General features: G+C 39.1%; 1 protein-coding gene across 2 annotated transcripts in view; it reads left to right on the top strand.

The window, feature by feature from the left end:
* Positions 1-15,839, top strand: part of gabra3 (gamma-aminobutyric acid type A receptor subunit alpha3) — a 118,527-nt gene that overhangs the window by 17,979 nt on the left and 84,709 nt on the right. For both annotated transcript variants that reach the window (XM_086309587.1, XM_086309586.1), the window contains exon 2: positions 12,088-12,185. In XM_086309587.1, coding sequence (XP_086165713.1) covers positions 12,103-12,185 — 83 coding nt within the window. In that variant the 5' untranslated portion in view covers positions 12,088-12,102. The remainder of the gene's footprint in view (positions 1-12,087; positions 12,186-15,839) is intronic.

Genomic DNA, 15,839 nt, shown 5'->3' with positions numbered 1-15,839 from the left:
ATTTTTCTATTATTCACACAAAGCATTTACATCCTCAACGATACCATAGAGGACAGAAATATTTTGCCTTTTGTAAAAAGTAAAAAACATAAACAGATTCTGGACAACATGGCGATAAATATATCTGTGATAGAGCAGACGTATCAGTGAGATTCTATCAAAGGTGCAGAATGGAAATGTCAAGACTCAAGGTCTTCATTCTGGATTGTTCAGGCTTTGAGCTGCACACAGTGTAACAAGGCCAGCGTTAACGCATGTGCACAGGTGGTCAGTGCTAGAAAAGGTAATGCTCTTCACCAGGAGTCCTTGATGAACTCTGACAGATTACACCTACGAGGCAGCCACCCTGTCTCCGGTTTAACATCTGCTTTCCAGTTTTTCAAGCTGTGGCGGCGCTGACTTGTGTGCAGAGCCGCACTAGTTTAGTTATAATTGTAAAAGTCGCACTGATTTACATGATTATTCTACTTATCTGATGAAATCTCTTCCTCCCAGCAGAGTAATGAATGTTATTGCAGGCAAAATTGCCCCATTACAGTATCCTTATAATCATGTTTGATTTCAGCATTTATTTTCTCAGCTCCACTCTTATAATAGGAATTACTTTTACAAATAATTGATAGCGACTGGAAAATATTGTGAATAATGGGATGCTCTCTATGACATATTAGCTTTGTTCGCTTTGCTGGGTTAGAGTGGGAATGCATTTTGTTGAGCTCTGTTGGAATCAAATTCCAGCCATTTCTTTATTGTATGCTTTGCAGATTTAATAAATGGATCTCAAATATAGTCGACTCAGCAGTATTTATAGAGAAGCTGTGCTCCATGTGTGCAAATGTGCTCAACTGGGTAAGCTTTATGCTGCAGATCTTTCCCATTTGTAGCTTGACAGGTGAGAACTTTTGATGGTGTATAGAAATATTGAATCAAGGTGTTAGCCAAATCGGCTTTATTCAGACCGAAGGGACTGTTGGATCAATCTGGCTGTGAATGTATTCTGCTCTCTCACTCTTACATGTGAAAGGGGACGTAAAAATGGGTCGTAATTGATCAAACTGGCCGGGGAGCGGCCTTATATGGCTCACTGGTGCATTTGAACAGTGCGGTAGCTGCAAGTATGTACAGGAATTTGCACTTTCTCTCACTGTTTTATCACTTGTTTCCTCGAGAGAAGCTAAATCCCATGAAAGCTTTGCCTTGTGGAATATCAAATCTCATTTGATGTCACATGCACGTACTGTCACCACACTGTGTACATTTTATTTCCGAAAAAGTTTCAAGTACTCTCTGAACATCAAATGACAAAGGTTTAAGGGCTGTGACAGTGTTTTGCTTTCAACCACTTTGGTCTCATTTTTTTGGAAGCCAGATATCTGTTTTTCCCTCTCTGCTGTCATGTAAATGTGTGCGCTCGGCATGAAAAGTCCAAATCCGTCTCTATAAAAATAACTCCATCTGTTATATATTTTTTATTATGTCCTTTATGCTAATAAACCACTGATGTCATACATTTTTCTGGCCCTGTTAACATTCAGTCAGGAGAGGATGTTTCCTTAAGTAGATCTCGGTAAAAGCAGGAAGTGAGAGACTTCGATTCCTGCCAAGTTCAGCACTAATAAAACCTCTTCGAAGTCACTTCGCTTTATATTCAGACACGATTAAATATGTTTAGCTTTCATTAAACTGGACCATCAGGCCACTTTAGCTGTTTCACGCCATAATTTTATCATTCCTTTCACCACTTGTGAACAACTCTGCAAATGAGTCAGCCAAGCCTTAGCAGTGAGATGGAAATAACTGAATGAAATATATCGTTCTCTCTCCTCCCTAAAAACAGCAACATAGACTTATTGTCATGTGGCGCTGTGTTCATAATGGATTCATTTTACTCTCATTACATGTCTGTGAGGAAGAAACCCAAATCTTGACAAATTATCTCTGGCGTAACATAATCGTGATGGGTCCCAGTAGAAACTGTTTTGCCTTGCAGCCCAATGCATTGATCATTTGGTTGAGAACAGTCTGATGATCATTATATCACACACAGTCCCAAAGCAGAGAGGAAAATCGTGCTTCTTCCCTTATTAGAGCTCCACCTGTCTGCTTTGTAGAAGGAATCATTTACAATGGTGGTTCCCAGACTTTTTTATTTGTCAGACATGGCCGCAGACAGATGAACTCACTCCACGTTCCAAATAGGTTATTATGAACTGGACCACATATCATTAATACACATAATACATCATTTGCTAGGAATTAATAAAGTATTCTGATTCTGATTGCACAGCAAAGTTTACTCTCAAGCATTTTATGGTTTTTATTTTTGTTTTTCCAGTTTCAAATTTCAGCCATATTTCACAATATCTAATAAAGTTTCACATTTTGCATTTAGCTGGATTCATACTCTCAAGCCACTTAATAGCAAATAATAACCAAAACCCATTTTTCACTGTTCACTGTACTTTTTCAACCATTCATTATATTTTGCAAATACAGTTAATCGTTATTTAGTATTTTAGCTGCCAAAAGAGCATAAATGTTTGAAAGTTTTACCATTAATATTTCAAATGACCACGCTGTTTCAGCTCTTATTTAAGCTAACGCTTTGAACTATTTATCAAGTTATTTTTGCTAACTTTCCAACTGTCTACTAGCATTTGCTATTTGAATTCCTTATCCAGGAGGCTACATTAAGCTACTTAAACACCTGTTGTTTACTTTAAGCTATTTTAGCTGTTCATTTATTTTCTTAATAGCTCAATCACACTACAGCAAAAGTACGTTGGCAGCCTCCTTTCAACTTTGAAAACAGTCACAGACTGAAAGTGAGTGCAGACTTGGTCCCCATTTCCAGAGCAACCATTTCAAAGGCAACAAGATCATGAGTTCATTGCACTTGGTGATATCAGCAGTTGATAACCAGTTAATGTTTTCACTGGTCTGACTGTAGGGAGTTATTTCAGCAAACCAATCGATGTGTTTTTTCTTGATCTTTTCTAATTATTGTTCGTGTTTGTATTCATGTTATTACTATTAATTACCAATGACATGATTGTTTTGTTTCATTACTTTAGGACTGTTTTATTTAGTCAATGATTTGTTTCAAGAGAAAGAAACGTATTCAGTTTCAGTACTTGTGCTTTCTTACGACTCTAAATCTGTGGGTTTCTCTGTATTAACTACACTGAATGAAGCTATTTTCAATTCCTAACTTGTCACTCGGTTTTGCAGCTGGGAGTAGCTCCACATGAATGTACGCTTTTAATTCTCTGTGCTTTAATATGATTTTAGACAAACCCCACGATATTAATGTGTCCTGCTATCCTGAACACTAGTGATTCCCTCAACTTTGAAGCAATGAGTCTTTTTTGATGTATGTTGTAAATAATAGACTGCTGGTAGATGCACAGTGCATAATCATTGCATCAAAGCAAATATGACAGAATTTGGGGCTATTTTTAGTTAACAGCCACATGGATTAGATAGCTATAGAGCTGTGCCCTGAATTCAACAATTACTGGAGTGATTGGTATTTATTGGCTGATTTAGATTTCCTGTTTTTATTAAATGTTCCTCGTCGTCCCGGCTGTGCAGTAGCTGCAGCGGTAGTATTTTGCACACCGTGAAATGGCCTGTATAATACATTCAGTTTGAATTTCACTTTCTTTTATGTTTCAACTGGCAGTGTAACTACGAACAATAAACAAATTTGTCTCAGAGTGACATTTCGCTTGTAGGAAACTAGGCCCTGACACTTTTTATTTTACCACCTATTATCACTCAGCATAGTTGCCCATTCAGATAATTCACCTCCTTTGCGTCAAAGGCATTTACAGCCTTTAATTCTGTAAAATGTGATTGCATTATTCATAACATATGCTTTTATCCCCAGGAAAAAAATAGACTGACAGCAGAATTGAAAACAAATGTTAGAAGAGCAGGAAACGGAAAGTGGTTTAGGTCTACTGTCACTTTAGGCGAGCTATTTTTAATTTGCCAACAAAAGCACCATGTCTTTATTCCCCCTCCTTCGTTTTCTCTTTTTCAAGCCCAATCTGAGCCCCAGGGACGGCTGGAGCCCTCATTTACATGACAGGTATTGGTAAATCTGGTGCAGAATTGTATACAGTGAATAGAAGCCAGCCTTTTAGTGCCTGTTTGCCTTTTTTATTGGAAAGGACTTAAGGACACTTAATAAGAGTGATGTCTCGTATGCTTTCTAGATGAATTAACAGATAGATTATGGAGTTTATGGGCTGACTAATGAAAATAATTAGGTCATCTTTTTTTTTTTTTTTACGTAGTCATTTGAAATAGTCAATATTCTGTATTTTCATCTTTTTAACTAGAAAATACTTTTTCAGCCACAAATTACAAAGACTACTTGTGGTGAAACCGTGTTATGACTGAGCCTAAGGGCACAGAAATGTCTACATATTTTCAAAAGATTTATTCACCCCGGACATTTGAAGCCTTAAAGATGACACATATGCAGTGATGAGTATGAGTGGAAGTGACTCGAATAGGTGGTAATATATGTCAGGAAATTAGCAATGCAATTTTCAGACAGACGTTAGAAGACAAGGAAATGATACCTCTGGTACCAGAGGGCATCAAGTAGCTTTTATGGGAACATAAAATCTTTAATGGCTAACGAGCCAGGATTATTTTTAACAAAAACACAGCGCAGAAGGGAATGAAAGAGAGAGGCAGAGCCTGGAAACCGAATGTGATGTGTGTAAAGAATAAAACAAAATCTTGCATGGCAGACTGCAGCTTTCTGTTTGACCAGCATTTCTTAAGCACAAGATTGGTATAATTTGACACTGGGTCTTGGCATGGCCTCAAGCATGACATGTGTTGAAATGATTAAAAGTAGCATTTCAGCTGATTTGCATGAACCATGCTCAATTCAAATGGCTACATTTACAATTCACCTCCTAATGTGGCTGCTCAAGTAACCCAGTTTTAGGTGAATTCATGTGAAATAATGAGAGTGCTCTTGAATTCTGGTTGTCCTGATAAGATTATGTGATAGGTGGGCATGGAAACATGTTCAGATCCCGTCTCTTTCTTCTTTAAAGAGACCATCAGGATTGCGTTTCCATGTTAGAAAAAAGCCCCACTGTAATATTTCTCATCCAAAGGTATACGTGATGCTTTATTTAACAATGACAGCCACTGGTTTATAACAGAGACTGTAAGCATACATCGATTAGGCATATATGACCACCTTCCTAATATTGTTTTTGGTCCCCCTTTTGCTGCCCTGAGAAGTCGAAGCATAAACTCTACTAGACCACTGGAGGTGTGCTGTGGTGTCTGGCACAAAGATGTTAGTAACAGATCCTTTAAGTCCTGTAAGTTTCAAGGTGGGGCATCTTGTCATCTTAATAGGATTGAGATCTGGGGAATTTGGAGGCCAAGTCAACACCTCAGACTCTTTGTTGTGCTCCTCAGACAATCCCTGAGCCATTCTTGCTTTGTGGCAATGCTAGTGCAAGGTGTTCCCCAGGTAAGCGACGCAGCTGGCGATCCACATGATGTTCTTCCATTTCTCCAGGGGTCACTTCTGATGCTCGTGCTTATTGTTGGCGTTTTCGTCACTGGACAGAGGTCATATAGGCACCCTGTTTGGTCTGCAGTCTCTTCTGCAGGCAACAAACTGTATTCTGACATCTTTCTATCAGACCAGCAGTTTTTGCAGGTCTTCAGCAATTTGAGGTAGTGTAGCTCATTTATTGGACTGGACCACACGGATCAGCCTTTGCTCCACATGTGCATCGGTGAGTCTTGGTCTCCCATGACCCTGTCGCTATTCCTACCTTGGACCACGTTTGATAGATACTGACCACTGCAGACCGGGAACATCCCACAAGAGCTGCAGTGCTACTTATCAAACAGTTTGTTCATTGCAGTTTGCATTGTGATGCGGTCTTAGCTATTTAATCTGACAAGGAAATTGTGAAGGCTTGTCCTAAATGCCACCAGCAGCAACACTGAGGCATCTCTTTATTTGCTACTTCGGGTCTTGGAAAAATTTAGGTGACAAACTGCCAAGAAGCATCAAAGACTGTTTAAAATAATTGCCAATTCTCGCAAGCACAGCTGCCAGTATAAAGACTTAAAGTAGATGTGGATCTTGGCTTATCTTGGTGCTTAGCTACTTCAGTCAATATTAAGACACCCTTATTGAAACGGCTTCACCTCAGCTCCATCGCAGATATAGTGTAGGAAGATAGTCACAGGTTGGAACACTGTTAATGCGACTGCATGTTTGAACACCAGCCCGAGTTGTATTTTTGCATCCACTCATTTGTTTACTCCTCCTGTAATGATCAGTGCTCTAAGGTAACATAGAGATCAGTGATTCCCCTGAGGAAAGGGTTTGATCTTCTCTCTGTACGGTGGCAATGGAGAGGGAGGGCTGAATCTCACAAAAGCATGATGAAAGCCTTGAAATTGCCACACGCCTGCTTCACGTGTGTGCGTGCATTCATGTGACTGCGTGACTGCTGTACCCCAGTCATCGGGCTTCTTGTTTCTCATCTTCTCAGTGTTTTCAGACTGCATTCAGTAGCAGCTTTGCCAATTTTTGAATGCATTCATTTTTAATGCAAGGTAATACCTTTCTGTAAATTGCCCCGCTTCTTATTAGCTGCATTATTAATGACCGTTTTAATTTTAAGATAGCAGTTGTTCTGCATCATAAAGAGAGCGCATATACTGTATAAAGGAAACTGTTTTATGTAGGTGCATGTACTAATGTGTTTGTTTGAGTGCAACAGCAAATGCAGAAGATCCTAACATGAAGCAACAAACTGAACATGTGTGTCATGCAGTGAGTGGTAATAATAGCTTGTATGTTTTCAGCATCATTTGTTTTGAGAATATGTATTTAGAATTTTATGAATTTAGTTTCAGTTTAGCTGTAGGTAATAGTTACATAGACATGAAGGCATAAATAAAGGTTAGTTTTTTTACTCTAGCCTAACAGCTGTGGAAAGAGTCACAGTATGTGCGTGATTTCACTATGAAGTTGCGTTTATATAGTGTATATGATGTCCCTCACAGACAGGCCCAGAGAGAAGAGATCTCCATTTTTGAGCTTTTATTTACATGCATATCCAAGTCCTTTATTTGGTTTTTGGATGCAGTTCTTTAGTTGTTGTTCTGGGTTCTTTTCTGACCTCCTGATGGGTCGTGAATGTGTTCTTAGATTAATTTTGGTAGGCCAGCCACTCCTGCAAAGGTTCACCACTATTTTAAGTTCTCCATTTGTGATAATGGCTCTTACTGTGGTTTGCTGAGGTCCGATGACCTTAGAAATGGCTTTATAACCACAGATGATGTCTTTGTTTCCCATCTGTTCCTGAGTTCCTTTAGGCTGTGGTACGATCTGTTTCTTTTTGAGATCTTTAAGCCAGCTTCACTTTGTGAGGCTGTTTAAGTGATTTCTTGATTCCACATGTGTAGCAGTAATCATACCTGGGTGTGGCTGCTGAAACTGAACTCAGCTTTCCAAAAACGAATTTACTAATCACAGTTACAGTTACTTTTTCAGGTAGATTTGGATGGACTTCTTCCTCCTTTATAAATGAAATCATCATTTGAAGACTGCATTTTGAAACATTAATGTATAAGAAATATGAACAAATCTAAGAAATTAACAGGGGACAAAATCATTTTCACGTCATTGTACATTTCTAGTTTGTGCTGTGTTAAACACTATGGATAAATATAGTTAGACATGTCCTTGTAAAATTGATGTTTGGACATTTTTACAGCAGAATTAATGGGCCTGCTCATTCTGGAAACCATGTGTTTATATACTGTTAATCCAATTATGAACTATTACTTTCAATATCTGCCACCAAAGACATTCATGACAAACAATAAAACAATGAATTGAATTTTAACTAAGCACATGCATCACTTCTTTGTCTACAGATGGGCTTGAGCCCAATAATATCATTCCAGCCAGGTCTCAAATCATAAAGTAAATTGGATGTGGAGTAAGGGATAAAAAAGACATTCAGAAAATTAAATGAATGTTACTGTTGCGATAATAGAATTTCAGTCAATAACAATTCTTGATAAAGTGAAGCATTGTTGCAAACAATTCGCAAAAACTTGAAACCTGAGTTGAGTGTTAAACTCTGTTCTCTGTCGTGTTGCACACCTGCAGAACAAGTAGAATATAAACCTGTGGTGGCAAAACAACAAACTAACAAGCTGTCTTTGATAATTACCACAGCAGTCTTTATCTAAACCTCATCACATTTTCCGGCAGATTATTTTAAAGCAAGTTTCTAACAAGTGCATGTTGCGTGTTCACAGCTGAGCCTATGGAGCTACATTTTAAACTTTGCTGAAGTCAGGAAGATGATGTGACTTCACTGCAGAACCCAAGGGAGGAAGATGAAGGAGAGGATGAAGGCTGCCACAGAGCCGTTTAGGTTATCCTCTCATGCACACAATGTCTTGAAGACGTTTTTCCCCATCCTGTGCCCCACTTAGACTGGCAGCCACAGTTTTACTGCATGGCCTGAGTTCTTCTCCCAGATAGCCAAAACCCTTGGGCAACCATTAATTAGCACACAGTATGCGAAGTTGTTTATATAGCCTATGCATGCTTGTTAAAGAGATAAGGTCTAATCATTAATTAAAGTAAAGTATATATTAAGTACTAAACCATGCAGTTTACAATAAGCATGTGCTTAAAGGGATTCTGAAGGCTGTATAAACAGTATTATTACTGACTATTGTAGTCAAATAATTATGTAGAAAAAATAATTATTACTGGTTACAATTTCAGTTCCATAAGTGTACATCTTTAGCAAAGAGTCGTGCCTTATTTCATTGTCTGGTGTGCTAACCAGGCTCGTTTTGGATCAGCAAACGGAAACTCAGAGGGGACTGTTTCCAGCACGGAAGAAAATGAAGTCTTTGCTGATGGGGAACAGCTGTCTGTGTTCTTACTCTGTGCACCAGTAAGCTGCAGTTTTGTGTGGTTGGTGCATTAAACTGCAAAACTTCTGCAAGGTTACACATGTATACAAAGAGTGTCTTTTGAGATCACCTGCTGATGCAAGGAGATGCAAAATGCAAAAATACTGTGAAATCTAACTGTTTTTGACACATTTGTCTTCATTGCTGTTCTGTTTTTGTGGTGATGCAAAAGAACCTTATAAGCCCATGTCATTTCAAATCACTAGTGTCCTAAAAGAAATTCTCTATTATGATAAGAAAATAAAGGCGCAGAATAAATGAAGCCAGCTCTCGTAAATAAGTCAGGCCATCCCTGTTAAGCACAGAGGAAATTTATACACATTGCTTTTCTGAGTATTATTTGGACAATGTGTCATTTTTTTCTTCCACACTGATCATTTAAACACTGAGTTGGACATAAAGCGTCTTTTGATTTTAACCCACATAATAGACAGACTCACAGGATTATGTGTTTAAGACTGAAAAACACCATAAATACCATGAATATAACTTATCGAGCACAGGAGAACAGGCAGGTTATTGTTGAGGCTTTGGTGAGTAATTTAAAAGAAAAGCAGTCTTAGGTTTGGTTTGATCAGTAATCAATTCTGTACTTACAGTTGCAAGAAAAATTTTGAACTTTTCACATTTTCACTGAATAAATTGTAATGATTCAAAAGGCAGGCTGGGAAAAATAAGTGAACCTTTGTGCTAAAGCTATTTAAAGTCAGGCATTCAAATTAAGGAGATGAGATTAGAAGTGTGAGTTTTAGAGGTGCCCTGCCCTGTGAATTCAGCCATGCAAAACCCAGATGCTGAGTCTGCTTTTCTTGAGAAAGAATGACTCGTGCAGCCATGCTTCAATCACGAACGCTCTCATCGCACCTTAGAAGAAGCTGGAAATCCTCCAAAAGCATTTCTAAAGACTTTGGTGTTTCTTTATCCACAATAAGAAAAGCTGTCAACAAATGGATGAAATTCAGTAGAGCTACTAGGTGTGGGCGTCCTACTAAGAGCACACCAAGAGCACACTGTGTAATTTTAAAAGCGTAACAGAAAGAATAGAAAGAATAAATATCTGCAGAAATCTCTACAACTTGCTAAAACATTTGTTCACAGTAGAATCAGTCAATTGCTATTACAAACCTAAAGAAAATATTTTTGCTTGTTGGTGTCGATTGTTGGTGCATCGCATGCAAGAATTTTAAAAAGGAGATTTGGGTTTGTGTCCAAATTGCAAGAAAAGCTTTGTCAGTTTAGAAGTATCTTCTCTATTTTCTCAATTTTGCCTCAAGAGCCTTTCTGAAAAGATCAGACAAAAGAGTTCTCCTAAGTGGCCCTCATCAAATACATTCACTGCTATCGTTTTGTTTTTTGGAGTGGGGGAAAAAGGAGACTTTGCGCACCAACATCAAGAACTAGCCCCAACTGTGAGGCAAGGTGGAGGGAGCAACTTGGTTTGGAGCTGCTTTTTGACCTCAAGGGCTGAACAGTTTGCAATAGACTGTAAAGTAAATTGAATTAAACAGTGTTACAGTGTTACAGAAGTATGTCAGGGCAGTCTGGGACCTACAAATAAAGAAAACCCAAGGCACACAAATAAAGAACCGAATAGTTGAGAAAGAATGGAATTCAGACCAAGACTCCTGAACATAATCCAACTTAGATATTGGGGCATCACCTATGGTAATTCACGTTAATAGAACCTCTGTCACCTAGAATCCATAGTTTTGGGTCCAGTTCAATTTGGATCCCCATTACCCCTGAGATTATTTGAATGGCCCGTCTGCAAAATTCTTCTATCACTGCGCAATTCCACAGCATGTATAGGAGATTGCCATCTGTGACCTTACATCTCAAGCATCTGGGGCAATAATTACTATCAATTTTATGTCGTATGTAAGGGGTCTAATATATCCTATGAAATATGTTAAATTGCATTTGCCTGTTCCAATAAGTGGTGCCACTCTACCTCTTCATAGACATAGCCCAGGTCTGTTTTAAAGAGGGCTGTTTAATCATTAAAAGGTTTAAAAAACATTATTATCCGGAGCTTTTAAACAGCTACAAGAAAACACTGATGAGGACGGTTTCTTTTTTTTCTTTTTTTTCATCAGAATTGTTGTCTAAAGGCAAAGAAAGATGCCCAACGGATTTACTTTACCAAATTGACCATCCCAGCCTTGCCGTAATGGTCCATTTGATTCACCTTTTATTGTTTATTTTATTTTCACTTGCTGAATACGGGACAGACTTGACTGGGGGAAAGAAGGGGAGAAAGAAAGAGGGAAAGAGAAACAGCTGAGAAGAGGGACGGGGGAGAAGGGCAAAAAACAAAAACCAACAGAACGGGCAGAGAAAAAAATGCATATATCAATCACCTGGGTCACCTGCTGAGAAAGAAAAAAGAAAACAAGCAGAAGAGAACAAGAGTAATAGAATAAACAACATCACAATGATATATGGGAATATGACAGTAAATACTAAATATTAAACATTATTGTGCAGCACATAAGATCAACAGAACACAGTGTGCTTTGAGGTAGGAGCCAAAAAGGGTGTAGTTTGATGAGGACGGTTTCTACTAAAAGAGGTTCTGAGTTACTATATTTAGTCCAGTTGTTTGTGTTATTTCATCATAGCGTAGTCATGTTGTTTGTTTATAATCATGACTTAGATCGGACAACATTTTGTGAGTAATACATTCAGAAGTCTGAGTAATTCAGAATCACATTTATTGGCCAAGTATGTGCACAAATACAGGGAATTGGGCCTTATTATTTTCTTTGCTCTCAATGTATTTTGCAGAGTAGACAGACTAGAACAGCATCCATCTATCCATTCTCTTCCGCTTGTTCAATTCGGGATCGCGGGGGGCTTGGAGCCTATCCCAGCTACCATAGGGAGAAAGGGCTGGATACAGCCTGGACAGGTCGCAATAACAACATGTATAGCATATTTATATTGATATGTGCAGTGGTGCAGAGTGCGAAGATGAAATAAATTATGGAATAAATAAGGAATGGAAAACTGGATATTTTGGTTGAGTCTCCAAACATAACACCATCCACTTATGTCTCCTCTTTCCTTCTGCAGACCTGCGCAGAGACTATGGCTGCTGCACGTTGGAAGCCTCAGTCAGTGGATATTGGCTTTTGGCTCCTCCTGCTCCTCAGCCTCATTCCTGAATGCAGGTACACAAAAATATATATGTCACGCTGTAATGCCCATTCAAGTTCAGTACTCGGGTGTCTGCTGCTGATGTGGGGTTGTTTTTTTTAGGACCTGTTTGATCAGGCTCGCTTCTGCAGCCTAACCAACTTTTTTTATTTGCATGGAAAATTTAAGAAATGTATGAAATTAGAATCTTAGTTGTGACTGTCAGATGCAATAACTGTAATGCTGTATGGATTACTGAACCACCTATTCATTGCACCTGCTCTGCCATGGGAACCCATGCCATGAAGCTCCCGTTGCACAGTTTTTGTGCTGATGTTAACACCAGAGGAGATTTGTTACTCTGCACTTATTCCGTCCGCAGAGCATTGGCAACTTGTTGAGTCTTCATTTAATTTTCCGTGGTCTGAGTTGCTGTGGTTCCTAAATGCTTCCATTTTGCAATACTACCACTTTGAGATTGTAGTGGAACATCCAGGAAGGCAGAAATTTCACAAAGTGAATGTTGCAACAGTGGCATCATATTACAGCACCCCACTTGAGTTCAATGAGTTCTTCAGAGCGACTCATTCTTTCCCAAATATTTTTACAGTAAAGGCAGACTGCAAGGCCAGATGCTCAGTTTATTCACCTGTGACAGTGGGACTGAAAACACCTGAATTGAAATGTTAAGAATTATGGCTCAATTCTTGTGTATATAGTTCTGCAAGAGCTTAATAATTCAGTGTATAGAGAAAAACTCATCTTCTTTTGTTCTTGCACATATTGAAGTTTTTGTACCCAAGGACCTCAGAGCACTGTGACTCTTAAAATAGAATACATGACATGTGTCCTCAAGAACAGAACAGACATAAAGTGAGTTATCCTCCCATCTAAATGCACCTAGTGCTGTCTTCACCACTCGTCTAAATTTCACTGACTGCTGAGTTAATTTGCGTTGTGCAGCACAACATAGCTATGATTGTCCATTCACAGCATTTTCACTCCTGCATCCTGTGCATATTTTTTCAGGCTGCGTGTTACGAGTCAGCGAAAAAAGAAAACTCCAGCATGTCTAGGAGTCATTTTAATCATACTCCTTGTAATTTCAAACGCAGAGATTGCACAGGTTGCCTTGTTTGCATTGTTGATAAGGTAGGATGTTATGGCAGGCAGACGCGACGGAGTGTAAATCACTTTAAGATTTTACACGCTAGGAAAGGCTTGCCGAACCTGGAAGAAAGCCGGTCGGGGAAGGAAATCAGAACACTGTGACAGGGATTAGCCCAGTTTGCTTTGTCACTGTGCCACTTGGCTCTTCTTGCTTATTAGGAGCACACAGTGCTTGTAATTACATATATTAAATAGAAATGTGGGACCAGGGGAAGGTGCTGGCCAAGCCTGGCAAGACATCTTTTTACAAGAACCTGTGCCCTGGTCTTAAAGTAGCTTTCAATTCAGCCAGGTTCATACAGTGTATGTAGATCAACAGATCTTTAGTCAGTGATGAACACAGACTAAACTGACTGAAAAAGTGTCCAGACATATAAGACAGAACTTAACTCTAACAGTCAGCTGCACTTGTGCCACATTGTTGTATTTATAAAAAAAAGTTTGACATTTATCTAAATAGATGCAGCAGAACCAGGCAAATTACTTTATTTAAGACATTCTTCTTCTTCATGAAGCTCTGGAGCCTACTTCTTTCAGCCGGCCCAAACACACACGCATGCACACAGTTCTTATTTTGCAAACTTATTGTCTCCAGTAAACAGTGTCTCAGTGACTTCACTGAACGTTTTTCACAGCTGATCTCTGGAGGTGTCACACTACCTCGAGCTAGAGTTTGCATCAAAATTTGTATCCGTACCATAACTCAGTCAAACAGGAGCACGCCGGCGTAACACACATTTTTTAGAAAGAGTGTTACCTTTTCTTCTCGAGGTTTTGACTAAACTCCCCTGGTCTTAGAAAACAAGGTGTTCCCTTCATCTGCAGTACTTGGCTAAGACTGATCTAATTTTAAGGTTTACTTCAGTTTAAAAGCATCTGGTGATGGCAGCCATATCTCTATGATCCAAAAGCTCAGGCTGCAGACTATGCTAACGTTTAGTTTCTAACATATCTGATATGAGAGCACATATCCCTTGCATGGCCATCTGGCTTTGAGCACAGCAGCCCTACCCACATGCTGCTGCAGCACTGCCCGAGCAGTCAGAGAAGGTTTTAATGCATGTGCCTGATGTGACACGTGACAGGGACTCACTAAAAATCATCTTCCAGTTATTTCAGACGCAATGTAGCACAGCAGTCTCTGCTTAAAACATTTTTCTTTGGTTTAACTTGTACTACATGAGGCTTCACATTTGCTTATTTGAATAAAGACTTTTTTTTATGTGTTGCCTCTCCTGAAATCTAAACCTAAACTGAAAAATGGATTTTTTTGCATCTGAAAGTAAAAGTATATTTTAATTGTCCATCAAACTTTGGGTATAATCCTCAGACCATGAGCTTGCACATGCTCCCAGAATATCTGCATATCAGCAAAGCTGTTTCTCTCTGAGAACTGCCACCTCCCTGATGCCCACTGATGCTATCAACAAGCTCCAAATCGGCTTTACTACAGTTGAAGCAGGAGACTTTCCTAATGGATTAAGGTGTAACAGACAAATCCTCTATATAAGGATCTGTCATTCTGCACATCAACAAATTTCCTCACCCCACACTGAAAGTCAGGGCATGATTAAGCTGTTATTCCCAGCAATCCATGGACCACATATAAATGAGAAGTCTGCATAATGGCGAAGGTCCATCAGTCCTTCAGCTTGCCTCGTTTCCACTCTGCCTTCCACTTATACAGTCAACGCTTAACAAGTGTCGACAGTCAGGCCATCTTGTTGTCTGTTTTGTTTGTAATCTATTGCCAAGCTTCTGGATAACATGGCACATAATCAATAGCTATAAGAATGAAAGTGCTATATGTACACTTTGCCTGTATATTGGCTCTGAAGTTGCCCAGGCTCTGCTGGCTTTGTAAGCTCATCCCACATGAATTATTTACAGCAGGGCAGAGAGGGGCATCACTTTGAGAAGTGACCAGGTCAACAGTTAACATTCTGTTTCAGTGGTGTTGTCAAGGTTAATGTTTCACGGGTCTGGACAAGGGTAAGGTATTCATGGCGGAACTGCTTTCCTGATTGAATGACCAGCCAAATAGTTTCTCAGAGGAGTCAAAAGAAATAGAAAGTCAGAGGTTTGAGAATCTACTTAATGTCAAATCATAGGTTACCTGTCAAGATTTGCCAATTGTATACACCGTGTTTCCTTTCTAATTTGATTTAATTAGTTGGCTTATCAGTTATTTTGGCTTAGCCAGTGTTATAGGGGCCTCAATCATTTGAACAATTGAGTCACTGGTCAAGTGGTCAAAGAGCACACACACACACACACAGATCTTTTTTCAATCAAGTTTTTCATTGAACATTAACGTCCTTTTTCACATTCAGGGGATTTTTTTAGTTTGTTTGTTAAGCAACTTAACACTGACCTATGAGCCATTCAAGTTTCGACCATAAAAAGGCACTTATGGGATGAAACAGTGTTGTGTCTACACATAATAGAAAACTTGGCAAAGAACCAATGACGTCTCAGGCACTTTTTACCTGAAGCCTTTTTGCAACACACAAGTTCTT

The sequence above is a fragment of the Aulonocara sp. 'chitande type north' Nkhata Bay genome, linkage group LG10, assembly GCF_057382095.1.
Source record: "Aulonocara sp. 'chitande type north' Nkhata Bay isolate Kocher_YH1m ecotype deep benthic linkage group LG10, A_spYH_male_GT1.1, whole genome shotgun sequence".
Lineage (NCBI taxonomy): Eukaryota > Metazoa > Chordata > Actinopteri > Cichliformes > Cichlidae > Aulonocara > Aulonocara sp. 'chitande type north' Nkhata Bay.
This window is presented reverse-complemented; position numbering and strand designations above follow the sequence as displayed.